Raw genomic sequence first — 19,424 nt, forward strand, 5'->3', positions numbered from 1 at the left:
CTGCCTGCCGCAGTTTAAAGTGGGTTATCTCATTAGCTGCTGGAGTTTGCTCATTAAATGGACAGTTTGTCAACAAATATGCTCAGTTTTTGAAAATGACGCGTTTTACTTTTTATTACGCAGGCTAGTCCTTTTATTTTTATTTTATTTTATTTGTTTAACAATCTTTCAACAGCATTCAATTGTACATACACATTCAGGAAGATACTGATAAGATTATTTAAATAAAAATGCATTATAAAGATACAATGGGTAACAAAAAAGAGAGCGTTATTTGTTGTGAAAGTATGTTACTAAAACTCTACTACTCCCCCTCTGGCATAATGCTTGTTTCACCCTGATAATGCTAAGTGGTGTGCATTAAAATTTTCTGTACAGTCAGCGGCAATATTTGCCAAACATTCTCGACACTTAAAACTTTAGAAACTAGGAGAATTTCATTAGCTGCTGCACGTAGATAACTGTACCTACAGTGGATCTTAAATGTTAATGCTGCGATGTTTTAGCAAAATTTTAGAACTCACCTGTGGGGTATTATACTTTTATGGCTAAATATTAAGTACTTCATAAAAGAAGATCCTTTTTCGTATATGAAATTGTGCCGTATCTTTAATGAGGGTCAGTATATGGACCCTAAAATTCTCATTTAATGAAAGGTAGAATTTCGATATTGCCAATTTGGTAAGAATTTTTAGTACTCTACACAACTTTAATTAATGTAATTTCTCTTTATCGAATAATATCGAATTTATTCGTAAGAATGATCATATTCGCGTTTCAAATGCGTCACAGTTAGAATCAATAGGCTTAAGCCATCAATAGTCACATGTTAAAATTATCTGTCCTTGCAGCCCACACAAGAATATTGTATAAAAAGATATAAACTAGCCTTTCCCTACGGTTCCGCCCGCGTTGATTTTGGCTTGTCACGAAAGAAATTACAGCCTTATCGTTCGGGAATCATAATGTTAAAAAATGGAAATGGCGTATAAGAATGTATACTTACATGCAACTTCATTTATTAAATGACTTGACCTTCGCTGGTTGGGTTTTTATTGGCGGTCAAGCTGTAGATCCTGGCTACACAGGAGTTGCAGCGGTGGGAACGAGAGATGGCAATAGTTCCGTTTTTTCATTTAATAGTATTATTATTACTTGCTTACTTCTTTCTGAAACTGAAAAACATTACAAACAAACATTTTTCATTTCATTTTATGTTTAGTGAATCTGTGGAAAAAAACAGTACGCACTCATACTTATTTACTTTGAAAAGCTTTATCGTGTTATCGCGATAAACATGTAATCACATTTCATTTGAAACCGTGGGGTTTGTACGAGTATAATAATAAATTACACTGTAAACCTCGACGCTTTGACGATTTTGCGCTTCGTTTGGCCGAACGACGTGTTTGTATACGTACCTACTACGTACCTACAGTTGGTACAGTATTTTAGATAATTTGTTACATTATTTTAAATATGTTTATTATATTAATTATGTATAATGTATTTGTAACGTCACTACCTGACGTAGCGCCTAGTACTTAGTTTATTTTCACTGATTGAAGAGTTAAATAAAACTGGGGCAGGTGGCTGGTGTATGACTGGATATAACGTATTTATGGAAACCGACTGTACTCACGTGAAATCTGCGCAGCGTTTGAGTAATTATCTCTGGGAAAGTGACACACGTCGCTAATGCTTTGAACTCAACACAAAATATGTTTGCACGCCGGAATAAAACATTATCAAAGACTCGGTAGGGTGAAACAAAAGAAGATCGCAAAAAAAGAACAAAATAAGAGACAATCTAAATTTAAATTGAAAAACCCAAATATTTTCAGCCAGGATCAAAACTTTAACAAACCTTTTTTTGTAGAAGAAACTTTACGATACCCTACATTGTAAATTATTTATCTGATCCAACACAAAGGTTTTACGTTGGTTGGAAAATTGTTTCCAGCTAGAATTGGAAACTTTTTTAGTAATTCGAACTTGTATAATTTACTCTGGACGGAATGAAAAAAAAAACCGAATGTTGTGTCGTTATTTTAGTTTGTTGAATGTTGTTTACCTGCATTTTATAGGGTAGAGTTTTATGTGTAGTGTTTTGTTCTGAGGAAAACATTATAAAAACATAACACAATACATTTTCTTCACAAATAATTTCAAATAAGCGCGCAATATAATGATCAATTTTCTTCAGCATATTATTTAGTTAGCATAGAACAGGAATCATTACAATTTTACCTTTTCCAGTGAAAACTGTTCGTCAAAAGCAGCTCATCAATTACTAACGGATTATTGGATTTTTCTCTCAAGTTTCCATGAAATCTTTACACAAATTAATAAGCGGTAGAAGTAGAAAAAATAAAAGTTCATAAAGAAACATTTCATTTTAAAATCTATTTAAAGCGTCACTCTAGACGATAACAAGGTAATAAAACCTTATTGACTAAGAGTAGGCGCACACCGTTGATTTTTAGTTGGCCGATAGTTGTGCCCGATTTTAATTTGTATGAAGAATCGGCCAAATCGAATCGGCGTAGTGTGCGCACTCCCATACATGCCCATACTGATCAACTGCCCGACTAAACTATCGGCCGACGAAAAATCAACGGTGTGCGCCTACTCTAATACATTCGTTACTGGCATAGTAGAGTGAAATTGTTCGACTTTACTAGCTCTCAGCTATCAATGTTTAAAGGTTTTTCATTAGCGTCCATAAAAGCGATAAGATAAAGCTTAAAAGCTCGGATAAAAGCTCAACTGCACAGACATCGGCGCGATGTGATCGGATTGTTAATTGCTTTTGATGTTTAGGATTGATTTTCAATGATTCTCCTATTAACGTTTCTGTTATTATATTGAGAATAAACAATAATGCTAGATAGAGCTTTGTAGATAAATATCTACATTTCTGTATTCTTTAGCTATCAGTACATATTTGTATCTGATTCGGACTAACTCGGCTCTTTTGTTAGTTCTCTTTAAATGATTTTCATGAACAAAGCGATTTTTCTATATCTAATGCAATTTCCCGATGGAAAGTTACATATTTCATGTAACGTAATTTTCCACTCTGCATACCGCAATAACTATCTATTACTTAGCTCAGTCGACTGAAGAAATGGGCAAGCAATAATCGGTTTTTACTTCAGAAAAACAAACGAAGTACAAGAATACTAATGTTCATTTGTTTTGTTTTTGTCTTTCACCACTTTTTCATCGAACGCCGTCGCTTGTTGCTGTTTTCTTTTGTTTTTCAATTGTTTTTTATTCATGCAAAGCTGGAGGATTATGAAGATGCTTTGCCTACATCGCTGCATTAGATTGATTGGATAAGCATAAAAATGCTAATACCAAAAGTTATTATGTTACTTTAATTTAGAACTGGGCACAAGAATGTGGGTTAGTTTTTAATTTGTACATGCGTAAGATGCTTTTTATTACAACAATAGGCTTTTATGTGAGTAGAACTGTGGGTGTAAGCTTTAATATTAATATACAGAGAAATGAACGGTATTAAATAACTGAATAAAAATCGTTTATGATACAAAACCATATTATATTCGTAACACATAATAATTATGTGACACGCAATTCAGATATTGAATTGAACAACGAAATAGCATTATAATATTTATAATTCACCAATTTCATCCAAGGTCAAGCAAATTATGGGTTTCTCATTATGAAAGGTCATCTTTACTGACCCCAAGTCCTTTGCCCTTTCGGCTAGAAAGGCCTCTAAAATAGCTTCAAAGGGTCGAAACTATACGTGGTCCCAGGACTCAGATTCTAGTTTACAAGTTTTGGGTAATGAAGCAAATAATATGTAGGTGTGAGCTAACAAACCACGCTGACATTATGTGTTCAGCTAATTACTCGTAGGTTCAGCTAATCAAATATGATTAAAATGCGTCACAAACGTTTCATTTATTCATAATTATGATTATAATCAAATTGTGATTTTCATAGAGGAATTTATGTCCTAGAGGCTTGGGTATTTAATGGTTCATATTTATGTTCATACATAATTCAGCAAATAATGAGTCTGCAAATGGCACACTCATTAATTTAAAAGATATTTCAGGATCAAACAAATATTCTAAGAGCTGTAATGCACAAAAGGTATTTTTATACACGTAAAGGCGACAAGGGCGAAAGACTAGCAATATCTGTGGAAAACAAGCCTAAAAGTAAATGATCAATTCATGTTGTAGCCACATTTGCCGAGTTTGAGCTGTATTGCGACCATTTAGTCGCAATCAGATATTTCGTTTGCCATAAAAAGTACGAGCTTAATTGGACATGGAATAAATTACTGCTACAAGTTAGTTCAAGTTTTGAATAAAATAAAACCTTGTAAAAATAATAGTCGCGATCAATTAATTTGCCTTAAGCCTTGTACAGTCAACAGCAAAAGTTGATTACTAAAATCTGAAATTCAATACCGATGTTCAAGAACAAAAGGTTTGGCGTCGTAGCTAACCGAAGGTATATTTACAATCACTTACTCTAAAATCACTTCAATAGAGTTCTAACGCGAACATCATTTATTAGTATTTAATTTAACAGTTTGACTTTCCCCCGGGACAAACTTGACCTTCATAGTTCATTGGTTGGGTTTGATGGCGATCAAGCTGTAGACCCTGGTGACTCACGAGTTGCAGTGGTGGGAACGAGCGGTGAGAATAGTTCCGTAGTATTGAATTTTTGACAGTGGTGACTAAGTTTGCTGTGGCGCTACTTCTCAGTACTTGCTAAATGTAAAAAAAGAATGGGCAAAAAGAGTATGGCAGATATAAAGGCTCCTTATGAGCAAAACTAGTTTTTTTTTAAATTAAAATATTTGACGATTTGAAGCACTATTGAATAGTCGATACAAATAAATAATTTTTCGGATTTTGACTTTGATTTCGGTCATCGACTTTTGCTGCTGGCTGTACTTACCCGTACTAATATCTAAATCAAATTGTCCCTGCCCCTAGCTCATTAAAGTGGAACGCTTTGAGGCCGTGGAGCTTCTGAGAGGATTTGAAATTTGAAACCTCAAACCGCCTCAAGAGCGCCCGAGAATCGTACTATCGTACTATGTTTGCGAAGGCTTTCGTTCATTTGTGCGTAAATTATGCGATACAGATATTGTATGAAAGGTTAGGTTTGTATTATTGTTAGGCTTTTGCCCGCGACTTCTTCGTAGATTTAGATATTTGGCAGCCTTTGTGCTAAAGTGATAGGTATTACTTACACTTATTTGTTATACATAAAATTTTCTTGTGCTTTTATTCTTTGAAATTATTGCGATTCAGATTTTACTTTTAAGCACTAGCTCATATGTTGTCCCGAAGTGGTGATAAGGCAAGCTATATTTGGGACGTGTATAAGTGCCCTGGAAAGGGCCTATGTACTGAATAAACTATTCGAATTTGAAGGGTAGCGAGATTTTAGTAGGTACTCCAATAGAGAGAAAATATTGGGTACAAAAATTACCATTTTAAAGGTGGATTTTCAAATAAATCATGTATGTTGTCCGTATTCCTCCGGGATTTACTTAGATCCTGAGATGGAAATGATTCCTGAAAGCTCTGTCTGATCCCGACAAACGGCTTAAAGCCGCGGAAAATCCCTGGAAGTCCGATTAGTTAGCAACGTTATTTCATCCTCAGAACACTACTTGTTGCTTCAAAATGGCGCATTATAGTATCTACCCAGTTTAGTATGACACTTTTTACGTAAACATAATGAATTGCGGCTTTTCAGGCGACAATAAATCTTAATATTTTGTAAAAGATATTGTTCTTTAGAATACCCAAGTAGCTAAGCTAAAAAACTTTAGAGAAACTTAAAATTAACACTCACGAAGGCATAAAGAGTGAGCATTCTTATACTTTAATTTATAAGCGACCTCAGATTAGTATAAAAAAGTGTTTTTTTAACTTCCGGGTTCAAAGATACTTAGTGTGGTACAAGTGGTTTTGGTGGGATACAGGCCAAGAGCTTCCTCGTTGTTGTTCTTAACTGAAAAGAATCTCTTGTGTAAGTCCTATCTACATACATTCCTTAGCCTTCTAAAATCCTAAGTTGAGTCTAAAAGCTAGTTTTAAGAGTTCACCAGGGCGTCTGGCGTCTGTGCAAATGATCTCTTATATGTTTCATGGCGCACGACGAATTTATTATTCAGCAAAATATGTCTGGGTCGAGTCTGTTTAGAAAAAGTATTCATAAGGGAAAAAGGCCTTCTTTAGTGTTTGATAGTGAGGGTCGTAACAATTTATTAGATAAGAAAGGAAGGCTTGTTATTTTTCTATTGTAATAAATGCTTTACTGCGTATATTTAAAAAGTATGCCTATATCTGGTAACCAAAGCACGTACCTACTTACACTAACGTTTTCATCAGTCTGTTTTCCGTTTTCTAAAAAAAGAACGATTCTTTATTGATTTGATTTCATGTGCTTCGCTATCTTTATATTAGCGAGGGTCGTGCTCCTGCAATAGAGACTAAAGGACGTAGCACACTTATCAACCCGGAAAGGGATCGTAACCGTTTCAACTCGAGGCGGTCAGTATTCTTTGTATGAAACTCCATATTGCAACGTATGTACACTCCGCACCGTAACGTAAATGCCTCGCCTCGCGGTTGACAGCGCACGATGACAGCTCGCGAAAGGCGATGACAGCTCGCGAAAGGCGATACGGTGCTGTGGGTCTAGACAAAGTGCAAATTATAATCGCAAACCAGTCGAAAAGTGGTCGAAAAGCCCCTTTTTTGTATGGAGTTTTGACGGATTCGATTTTCGATTCGATCAAAAAGTGCGTTTTGTCTAGGGGGGCTGATCCCTTTCCGAGTTGATGAGTCAGCTATAGACCCAATATACTGAACTGTCCTATCCGTGACATTGACAGCGGGGCGCCACTGTCAATATCGGATCGCTGGTTCCGATTTTCGCCATGTTGGAAAGTATAAAGTTGAACGATGGTGGCGTCCCCCTGTCAAAGATTTTGGTGGGACAGTTCAGTTTAGGTCATCTATATGACCAGATAATGAAGAAGAAAAGGGCAAGGGTTATTTATCATCGTTTTATCTCCAGGTGGTCGCCGAGTTTTCGGACGTGGAGCCGGACGCGCTGTACGACGTGCTGCATGACCCCGAGTACCGCTCCGTGTGGGACACACACATGCTGGCCGCAGAGGACGCGGGACACATCAACGTCAACAACGACGTGGGATATTACGCCAGTGAGTACTTGGTCGATACTAACGTTAACATGACGTAGAACACTACGCCAATGAGTACTAGACTTCTTTAAAACGAACTTTTTTAATGATGTACTACTGCAATGAACACTTTACTTGCTCGATACTAAAGTTAGCAACGACGTAGGCTACTGCGCCAGTGAGTACTTGCTCGATACTAACGTTGCCACCGTTTAGTAGACGTGGTATACTAATACGTCACTGAGTACTGATCTCAGTACCGCTCCGTGTGGGACACGCACATGCTGGCCGCCGAGGACGCGGGACACATCAACGTCAACAACGACGTGGGATATTACGCCAGTGAGTACATACCTTGTGGATAGTGGATACTAGCGGTACCACCGTCTAGTAGACGTGGGATACTAATACGTCAATGATTACTAGACTTCTTTAAAATGAACTCGTTTAATGACGTAGGTTACTATGTCAATGAGCACTTTACACCGTGACTTTACTCGCTCGAAACTAACGTTAGCAATGAGGTAGGCTACTACGCCAGTGAGTACTTGCTCGATACAGAAGTTACCTCCGTTTAGTAGACGTGGGATACATTAGTATCCCACGTACTAGGATCAGTACTCAGTGACGTATTAACGTCACTGAGTACTGATCCTAGTACCGCTCCGTGTGGGACACGCACATGCTGGCCGCAGAGGACGCGGGACACATCAACGTCAACAACGACGTGGGATATTACGCCAGTGAGTACATACCTTGTAGATACTAGCGGTACCACCGTCTCGTAGACGTGGGATACTAATACGTCAATGAGTGCTAGACTTCTTTAAAATAAACTTGTTTAATGACGTAGGATACAACTGTTATGAGCACTTTACGTACAAGTAACTTGTAACCTTTTCTGCTCTTAAGCAACCACTTGATCAACATCGCGCTACTACGAGTACTTGTACTTGATAAAACAAGCTTTTGTCTCCTACATAAACTGGCATAGTACACGACTTATTATTGGCAAAGAACATGTAGGTATGTGACATTTATTTGTTCTACATCTTCTAGACTCGGGATAGCAAAATAAAGGTAATACGAAATTTCAGCGAAACGTAGAGTAGTACACAGCTGGCAGGAGAATTCAATTTTAAATGTGGTCTATCTATATCAAAGGGAATCGTATATATTATGCTGATTCCCTAAAATTCAGCATCGGATTCATTGGCGGATTGGGACATATGGAGAATATATTAAGTTTATCAGATTACAAGTAGGAAAGAATAAAACTTGGAAGCAGAATCCTATTGAAACCGAAATCACGAGAAAAGGTATTTTTCTTTTAAGAGTAGGCATCATAGTTCAACTTATGCACTCAGAAACTCTATTGTTTTGTGTAACTGTGAAGTTAAAATAATAGTTATGTAGATTAGAGATGAGTAATAATACAGTTGTAGAGTTTGTTTCCTAGCAACTGTGTTTGTTAAGTAAAAAAACTTAGGGCCGGTTTCACGGATTCCTATAATATGTATTAACGCTACCTAACAAATAAAGGTATGACGGGGCACCGGTGACATTGCAAATCCTAAACCAAAATTGGTTGTTTATTCGACACATAAATACTTCTATGTTTTTATAGTTCCTTGATCACACATCGTATCCCTTGCCTCGCATATCTCCCATTACGTCGGCGTTACGAGCACGTTGCGTCATAGCTTCTTTTTTATTCGAAGACGACCTTATTTAGCAGGCGTGTAATATTCCCGGAATGAGAGTGTTATTCCGAGCCGTAGAGGCTTCGCATCGCAACGCATCGCATTGGCAAGGCTGGAATAATGATGTTAGTGATGACGTTATTTATTGACTCTGGGTTAATATTTAAATTTATTGGGAGCAAAGTAGGAAGGTTTGTGTCAGTCAAATGACGTCTACTGCTGGACAAAGGCCTCCCCCAAGGACTTCCATAGCGGTTAATCCGAAGGTTTCCATAACTCTACCGAATTAGTTATTAGTACCTTCTTACTTCCCGCGACCTTTACGAGATCGTCGGTCCACCTAGTAGGAGGCCTGCCCACGCTACGTCTTCCAGCCCAGGACCAGGGCAGCGCAGGACCGTGCATTGTGGAAAACCTTGGAGGAGGCCTTTGTCCAGCAGTGGACGTCATTTGGCTGAAACGAACGAACGAACGAACGAACCTTCGTACTACTATGGAACTTAGTTTAGCAATTTTAAAACTATTTTTTGTATCATTTTGATTTGGAATCGATATGTTATCGCGGTTTTTCATAGTTCAATATAAATAAAATTATGCAAAATGTTGACTGTTTACATATCATTGATGCAGTACACCTATGTACTTAGTATGAATATTATGTATGTTTTCAAAGTTTCATCACCATAATAATCTATTTCGACTGTGCACTTACCCTTACTACAAATGCGTAGTCCTTTAATATTAATGACGTAATGTGCTACGGAGTGCTACGGCATCTCGTAGCAATTAATTTGGGTTCGGAGGCCCATCGATCAGGCGCGTAGCCCGTAGCTTCATCTGGCCAGTGCCTTAGGTAATCTTTTGCGGTGATGTAGCGTGTGAATTTTCCCATATTAATAGTCCTTTAATATTAATAATGTAATGGGCTACGAAGTGCTACGACATCTCGTAGCAATTAATTTGGGATCGGAGGCTCATCGATCAGGCGCGTAGCTTCATTTGGCCAGTGCCCTAGGTAATCTTTTGCTGTGACGTTGCGTGTGCATTTCCCCTTATCACGAATGCGTAGTCCTTTATTATTAACGAACGTTATGTGCTACGAAGTACTACGGCATCTCGTAGCAATTAATTTAGAAGCCACTATAGCCGAACGGTGAAGGGGTTGGACTGGCCGACTCGTGATCCGGGGAACGCGGGTTCGGTCCCCTCTGCCGCTTGACTATTGTGGTTCAGCTCACTCGTGACACAAGCATGTTTAGCTTAGTACGAGGGGCTAACGGGAGTAAAAAAAAAAAGTTTGGGTTCGGAGGCTCTTCGATCAGGCCCGTAGCCCGTAACTTCATCTGGCCAGTTCTTAATCTTCTGCGGTGACTTTGCGTGTGCATTTTCTCTTATTGTGAATGCGTAGTCCTTTAATATTAATAATGAACGTAATGTGCTCCGGAGTGCTACGGTATCTCATAGCAATTAATTTGGGTTCCGAAGCCCATCGATCAGGCGCGTAGCTTCATCTGGCCAGTGCCATCTTCTGCGGTGACGTTGTAAGGGCTACCTAAATAAACTCCTACAAACGTTTCTTCGACATTACGGTACTCCGACACTACTGAATATCGACGTGACTTTACTTAGAACTACACTACTCAGATAAAGGCGTAATATTATTTGTCTGAGTAGTGTAGTGTCAAAGTTAAGTCATGTCGATATTCAGTAATGTCGAAGTTTATTTAGGTGACGTCGTGAGACGCCATCATGCCATGAATGTAGGTAGGTACTTGTTGGTGCGCTGAGTAATGTTCAGTGAGTCATGCATATTTGTCTTATGAGCAGAGAAATGTGGATGATAAATGTATTTGGCATTTTGTCTTGAATGTAGAAAATAGCTAGGTACATAGATAGTTCCCAGACTGAAGAAATTCGAAAGCATCTTTTGAAATGTGTGTGTTGATTAATATTTGGAAATATGTTCATTATAGTTTCGTTACATTTAGGTATTTGTAATTAAATATTTTATGCGTTAAGTTTTTGGGCTACAACACAACCAATTTTAAGCTCCAAATAAGTAGTACATAAATAGTATTATCACAAAGTAATTATGTGAATTTGTCCAGCAATGGACTTTCGGTTGAAACGAACGAACGAACGTATTATGTGATAAAGCTATTGCAAGTGAATAAAAACCCCAATACCTATTAATAGAAATGCTGTGCTTACTCGTAGTCAACAAACTAAAAAGAAAACTACACAAAAACCTGAACTAGTTCATGGAGAGCCGACGTTCATGCACATAATAGGCTTTAGAAGCTGTCTCGAGATAAAAGCTCCGCACGTTAGCTAATAGATAAAACAAACTGCGGACTTAACTGAAACAAACTTCCCGTTTTTATTGACTGAGTTTGTGTACGGAAACGTAACTTTGCTAAGTAGAGTTGAAGTTTCAGTTTAGCCATTTCTGTAAACATTGGGATTTAAGCAATATGGATCGCAAATTAGGTAGGTTAACATTAAATTTTTGGTTGAATTGGCTTTGATTCCAATATTTATAGTTTACAATGTCCAGATTGGACACAAATAATGTAAAATTACTGTGTGTACTAATTGTTATAGGTTTGCCTAGGACATTGCAAGCTCAAATGAACTTGTGACAGATTGTCTGAAAACTAAATTAATGAGAACTTTTCTTTTATTGAGGTCGGTTAAAAATAAATGTGGCCATGTTAAGCCATTCGTCCAACGCTTGTGGGTGTAAGAACACTAAACTTGTACCTAATCTCAGTTCTTGTATGACAATCCTCACAATAATGTAAGAAGAAGATTATTCAATTGTGACTTCTGCAGTTCTTGTATGACAACCCTCACAATGTAAGAAAAATATTTATTTGAGTCTGTTAAAGTAGATCTTACTCTATGAAATTCAATGAGCCAACCCTAAACCCGTTTCAACAATTCAGCTCTAAAATCTAGGTTGGCCACACTCGGGCGCTTTAAATAATACATCACGGATCTTTGCCGCCTTTTGGCAAGCTGTTACGTAAGCGCGGTTTACACGCTGTGACGTCATAGATCACCCTTTTGGTCAAGTAATTTATTTAAGACTATTTAAAAAGTTTTGGGTTCATTCAGTAATTCAACTGAAGTTTTACTGTTTTGTGCTATTCTGTCTATAAGCTGAAATTCTACATATAAGTAATTTTGGAAAAGGAAAGTGATAGGCAATGATGCATCATTTGACTTTTTAACATAATTGTAACGCTTTTATTTGCATTCGATATGTTACCCTCATGATAGGCACGACACACGAGGAACATTTTCATGAATTGTCTCGTGGTTGATTGCCACATGCCAGAAGTTGCTATGTACGGTAGCTACGAAAGTTCGTAGCAAATGTTGCGATGGTAGAACTACATCAAATAACTAATATTACGTATTTTCATTATGCGACAACCCAGAACAAGGAGAGCCGACTCCAAATAATGGGAAAAAGTCAAAAAGGTTAGGGAAAAGAAGAAAGAGGAAGATGTTTTCATTATGTCATGTAAGACGATTCTTGTGGCCTCAGTGGTATGCACGAGATAAAAAATAAGTGGAATACAAGTAAGTTTCATAGAAAACAATCCCAAGATATCTTCTCAACTATAATCAGGTCGCATTATTAACTATTCTGTCACACTAGTCGTGCCGTGTAAACGCCGCGCAAACTCTCGCGGTCGGCACTTTGAGCATTCGCGCGGAAATGTGCCCCAGAACGGCGCGTCAAATAACCCCCAAGTATCTAAGCATCTTGCGCTTGAAATAAGCGCTTTAAGCGCGTTTAGGCGACACGGTATGCGAGCTAAAAGCTTAATTTACAGGTGTTTAAGCCTTGATTAACGGTAATAAGCAAGATAGACAAGTATGCTCAGTAAGGTGCTATTTCCATGAGGCATCAGAAGACATAAGAGTATTTTTTTAAGTTATTGTGCTCACCTTTAAGCAAATAATGATATTTTATACTTACCTAGTAACTACAATCATTATGACTGTCGATAAGATAGGTAGCTCAAATTTAAGGACTGAGTAAACCAAGCAGTGCTACCACTTACAACTAAGTATACAGGGTGGAATTTTGTAATGCCACTTGGAGGGAAAGTACTCTTAATGCTGTAGATAGAAAATTTTATTCAAAGAAAACATTCCTTTATTTTTGAATAGAAAGAGAACTGCATTCAAAGATTTTCTAAAATTTCCCGAAAATCCATCACCATACCACACAATTTTCTGTAAATAATTATATGATCAAACGAACTTACCAAGTGAAGTTCGATCTGAATTATCCTGTTTTCGCCGAAGAGATTTATTTTACCGTGTAGTACCCCTGTACGACAAGCCAATCCGCACACAATATTCAGCGTAGTAGTAGTAAAAAACAAAAGAGCGGGCAACCCCACCCCTACCACGCCGTGGGCTCGGTGTCCGAGCGGTCTCATTATATTTAGAGAAGAGATGACATTGACGTTTACCTCTAGGGAAGAAGATATAGAAATCTTCGGGTTGGGAGGGACCTTAAATCTCTTCGGCGAAAACAGGATAATTCAGATCGAACTTCACTTGGTAAGTTCGTTTGATCATATAATTATCCTGTTTTCGCCTCCGAGATTTATTTTACCGTGTAGATGTTTAGAGCATGGATCAATGTCCATGTTAAATGGTTAAGAGAGTAAATGTCAATGTACTAAATACATAATAAAGCAATATTTTTGTATTATAATCGTATTGCATCACTTATTCATAACAATAACAAGTATCACGGTCTCAACAAGATTTTGTTCATTATAGAGTATTATTATTATACATTTATTTGTACTTCTATTAACTGTTAAGTACGACTACTGATTGTAAAAAGTTGCCAAGACAGTTGACAGAGCATCCTGTCTATCCAGCACACTGGCTAATTGTGTCAACGTTGACAGCGGCGCAAACCGCAGGCAATACTGCCGCGTGTCGCGTGCTGTGTGGGCCGAACACCCTCGTGTCGACACTCCTTTCCTATATGTATTTATCCAGTTTCATCTCAGAACTGAGCTTGACGACGGTAGTGGTTAACACCGAATCGATCACAGTGATTGCAAGGCTAACACTCTGATTGTTGTAAAACATAAGCTCGCTTGCATTTTAATTAAATAAATAAATAATGTGGTTAATTAAAACTTATTAATTTATTTGGATACAGTTTGACCAGTATTCCAAAACAGTATTAATTTGGATTCCAAGTAACACTGTTGCGAGGAAAAAGTTTGGTTTCTATTTAATAGCACCTTTTAATAGCATCTTTTGATTCTTGAAACCTGACCTATAAATTATATTATTTATTTAAATAATTATATATTTCAATAAATTATATGATTTCACTAACGATATTGCTAAGCGTTATTTAATGTTATTATAGGATGCACCCGACTTTAGAATATGCTAAGAAAATAGAGTAAGGTAGGTACAATGATGTAATTGAGCATTGTAAAAATATTTATTTGTCAGTCATTTGGTGTAGTGGTTTCGAAACGGACTACTATGCCGAGAGGTCCCGGGTTCGATCCCCGGCCGGGCAGAAATTGAATTGATACATTTTAATTTCTGTGATGGGTCTAGGTGTTACTATGTATAATAATATGTACTTATGTATATAAAAACGGTATTTAAGTATGTTTATATCCGTTGTCTAGGACCCATAGCTTTGCTCAGTTTGGGACTAGGAGCGTAGTGTAAAATGTCGAAGGAAGGATATTTATTTATTATTTGCGGAGTATATAGCGGAGTCTGGTACGTTTTGTTTGATCCACGACTGCCAAATACAAAACTCACTGCCAAAGAAAGGTAAGCTTAAATGGGCAATATGGTACTACTGATGTACCTGTTGCCCCAGCATTCTATTTTTTTTTTTTATTTATTTATTTTTTTTGTGAAAAAACGTATTAACGTCTAAAAAAAAAATGGTCGCCATTCTAAGGCGAATTAATTGGAATTAATTCATGTTAATCGTGTAGAAATCTCTACACCAGACGATAAAATATGAATTATGACTAAATCAAAGTTCAAGAAACAAAAAATAGGTTTATGTCATGTACTGAAACCAAAGCGTCTAACATTTTCTGAGACAATATGGAACCAAGCTCCTACTCCGTGTCTTTATTCAGACACCTTGATTCAGTCAGCTTCAGTATTATGACTGTGATGATTGAATTTTTATAATCATGCTAAAAAAAATAATAACAAAATACTAATTCTCAATTTATACTTCATAGAAAGGGAAGAAAGACTCATTCATTATTATGAGTTTGTGGCAGCGTTATCGATTCGTAAAATAATATCGCATTATTTTTTGGTATTATTAAAAAATGTCCTTAATCTAAACTAAAGGTTACAAGTAGTGGTAGTACTGGTAGGTACCTACATAATACATAGTTTATTTTATGTGATTGATTCGTTCTTTGACTGACCAAAGCCCACTAGTCCGGTTGTTATTACAAGCGGCCCGATTTCTTTTTTGATGCGTCAATAATTTTCTATTACATTGATTACAATGTAATTATTATTGTGTTATATTTATAAAGGCATAGTTATTATCGCTTTAACGCATAATAAGGTACTTTGCTTGTCTAAAAGATTTAGCAAGATAAGAAATGATTCAATGTATTTCATGATGTCGCATCTCTTCTTATGAGAATTATAACGTTATAACATAAATAATTTATACGAACCAATTGTAAAACAGTACATGGAGTTAAAACTGACCTCTTTTTTTTTTTTTTTTTAGTAAATAAATAATAATAATGATGATGAAGCCTTACTTTGTAAGACTATCAATAGTATTATTAGCATTAATCATACATTGATTAGTAGGTACAAACCTACATAATAATGTTTTTCCAATACAAGAAAAAATGACGTCATCTTATGTACCGATACCGATACAGTTTAAGGAAGCTCTTAGATTTTATCTATTATTTATAGATACAAGCTGGTGAGACGTCATGAATAAAAAAAATAAACTTTGTAAAAATATCAGGGCTAAAGAAAGGCCGCAAAGAGACAAACAAAAATGTTGCCTGTTTGTTCAGATACAAAACAAACATCCGTTAAAATAAGACCATAATTCTATTTGCTTTTCAGTGGCTATCGTGTTTATGTAATAAACATATATTAATAAGTTTCTTTAAACCATAAATGAATCTTTTGTTAAAAGTTTAATTGCGGTTAAAATATCATCCCTTTTGAAGTGCTTAAACCACATAAACTTTGTTTAGCATCTTATATAAACGCTATCTAAGTCCACCATCTAGGAACATTTTTTTTTTTTTTTTTTTTTTTTTTTAACAAGTGGGTAATCTCAGAATGTACTCGTGTCGACGGATGCGATTAAGAATATTCTTAATATCAACGTCTCTGCGCCGACGTGTATAATTATTTTTTATGTATAATTAATTATGTTTACTCGCATGGTTATGATGATTATGAAAAAAATCATCTGGGTTCGAATCGGGAATCGAATAGGTATCTCGGTACAATAAATTCTGTAACCGGATATTAGGTACATTGCATTTAAAATAAAAATATTTTAAGCGGCCAGCACATAGGTACCTGTACATAGATGGCGCGTCGTCTAGGGACGCGGGTTACCTTGGTGTTCTGGTCGGTCTTTAATGGCGCTTCCCGCGTTGCGCTGGCAGCGCTGGGTATGCGGCGGGCGGCGCGGCGCTGCGGCGTAAATAACGGCGCCTGCGCTTGTGGAAGGCGGCGTGGTTGCGCCGCGGGCGGGTGATAGGTCTTAGCCCATCATACCATACAGCAGGGCGTAGCTTGTCGGTACGGCCTCTGTATAAAGCCTCGATTCACACAGTTATGCGAACGGCTAAAGCTTAAATTATATATTCAGTGCAGCAGCCTGGATTAGTTGTCATATCAAATAAATACCTCTTTTCCCGTTTTAGAGGATTATAATGAGTTATAGTTGTCGACCGTCGATGTAATTGGTCGACCGACCGGAAATGTAGAAAGATCTTTGTAAGTTTCCAACAAAAAAATGTGAGACTGATAAGTACTCACAATCACAATGTCAGTTAATATGAGTCGTTGCATAGAAAAAACGACATATTGTCATACTTCATTATATAAAGTAGGCATTTATTTCCACTTCGACTCGGTTCGGTCAACAAACCGGCCTAAGGTTTATTTAGGATCTTTTTTCTGACCTTATAATAGCAAGTAATGAATCTACATAAATGCACTTTGAATTTTGATCTGATACTTATTTCTTTCTTACTAGCCTTTGTATTTAGACCAATATCGATTGGTGTAATGTATAAAAATACGAAACAACAAAATTATTCAGTTACCCTTTGTAGCATTGAACAATGTGTATGGCCACAGGGTCATCGGTCGTTATAAAAACAGGCGGAGGCTCGACTGGGGCGAGTGCGTCCGCGGCGCCGGGTCATCATGCTCCAAGACGGTTGATGGTTCATAAGGTGTAAGGGAAGGCAAGCTCTTAATGTGGGTAGTTTCGTACAAACGCAACATTTTTCTGTATGAGCTCATAATGTTCTGTTTTTACGGCTTTTAAAAATGGCCGAAAAGAAGATACTTAACTCGTAAAAGTGAATAATATTACAATACCTGGCTATCTCGGTAGTTAATATCTCGTTTTTACTCGCTAGAGCAATAAACGGCTACTGGTTAAAAAATAACCGAACATAAAGTGGCTGCTGGTTAATATCTCGTATTAACGCTACTGATTAAAAAATGACCCGCAAAAATGACCGAATATAAAGTGGTTGCTGGTTAATATCTCGTATTAACTCGCTAGAGCAGAAAATGGCTACTGGGTAACATCTCGCATTACCTCGGAGAAAAAAATGGCTACTGGGTAACATCTCGCATTACCTCGGAGCAAAAGAATGGCTACTGGGTAACATCTCGCATTACCTCGGAGCAAAAAATGGCTACTGGTTAACATCGCGCGTTAACTTGGAGCTAAAAATGGGTCAAAGTTACGCGTCGTGTCACAACGCTTATAATAAAAATGTACGAGCACTTGCACAAAATAGTTGTTACAACTAACCTTGTGTTGGGTCTAATTCTCGTCACTACACTGCACAACTTAAAATAATTACGTTTTTTGTCGGTAAAAACGTCCTGGTGACGTCACTTAAGCATTTTTCTTATACTGCGTGCGGTCGTTGCGCGTGCGCACAAAGGAATGAGACCGCTCGGACACCGAGCCCACGGCGTGGTAGGGGTGGGGTTGCCCGCTCTTTTGTTTTTTACTACTACTACGCTGAATATTGTGTGCGGATTGGCTTGTCGTACAGGGGTACTACACGGTAAAATAAATCTCGGAGGCGAAAACAGGATAATTAAAATAATTTAAGATTTCATAGTTTTCCTTTCATTTAATTTATTAAGTTTGTTAGAGAGATTTCAACCTTATACTTAACCTTAACGATCGATGTAATAAAAATAAAGGGTGTAATTTTTAACAATTTTTAGTTGGTTCGATTCCCGGGTGTGCCATGCAAATTTTTGGAAATCTTTGAATGTAGTTCTATTTCTTTTCAAAAATAAAGGAATGTTTTCTTTGAGTAAAATTTTCTATCTACAGTATTAAGAGTACTTTCCCTCCAGGTGGCATTACAAAATTCCACCCTGTATATTTAGTTCCCTGTAGCACAGAATCCTGTAGTAAAACATAACTTATTGGCTACAAAAAAGTGTACGCATTATAACAATAATTATAAATATATTATTATCATCATAACCCAGCAAAGTTTCCATCAAATCTTGAAAAATACACAAAACTTCATTTAAATAACATTTAATTAAGAGTTATTGTACCGCATTTGTACAAATCCTCGAATCTCCGAGGATCCATTCAATTTCGAACAATCCAAAGTTTGTCGATCATAAATTGTTCCCACGGGCTAAAACATGATACAGCTCTGAAACAAACAAATTGAAACAACTGTTCCCGTTGATTGGCAGCAAATCCGCGAATTCTTGATCCGATAATTAAAAGGGAATTCTGAAATCAATATTGGTTATTGGGTCCACTCTTTCAGTAGTAACAATATTGGGTCACAAAAGTGGAAGATCGGGCACTTTAGATTTGATGACATAATTGGTTAGCTGATTGAGCAACCAAAGATTTTAAGACACAACTTTTATAAAACACTTCACTTGTAAAAAGCTTTACAAGTTTAAATTCAAAATTCAAATTCAAATTCATTTATTTTTAAAATTAACTTGCATTTATTAGATGTTTAGTTGTTAAGATACTTTAGTGCCGTATTATGACCACTTATTTATAGCATAAGACTAGGCGCAGACCATCGATTTTTCGTCGGCCGATAGTTTAGTCGGGCAGTTGATCAGTATGGGCATGTATGGATGTGCGCACATTACGCCGATTCGATTTGGCCGGCTAAAAATCGATGGTCTGCCCCTAAAGTGTGTGTTAACTATAGTAAACA

At 37.0% G+C, this 19,424-nt stretch overlaps 1 protein-coding gene across 1 annotated transcript in view; it reads left to right on the forward strand.

Moving 5' to 3' along the window:
* Positions 1–19,424, forward strand: part of LOC135072755 (START domain-containing protein 10-like) — a 39,165-nt gene that overhangs the window by 352 nt on the left and 19,389 nt on the right. Inside the window, exons 2-4 of the mRNA XM_063966793.1 lie at positions 7,096–7,254; positions 7,480–7,548; positions 7,881–7,965. Coding sequence (XP_063822863.1) covers positions 7,096–7,254; positions 7,480–7,548; positions 7,881–7,965 — 313 coding nt within the window. The remainder of the gene's footprint in view (positions 1–7,095; positions 7,255–7,479; positions 7,549–7,880; positions 7,966–19,424) is intronic.

This window comes from Ostrinia nubilalis, chromosome 6 (assembly GCF_963855985.1).
Source record: "Ostrinia nubilalis chromosome 6, ilOstNubi1.1, whole genome shotgun sequence".
NCBI classification, from domain to species: domain Eukaryota; kingdom Metazoa; phylum Arthropoda; class Insecta; order Lepidoptera; family Crambidae; genus Ostrinia; species Ostrinia nubilalis.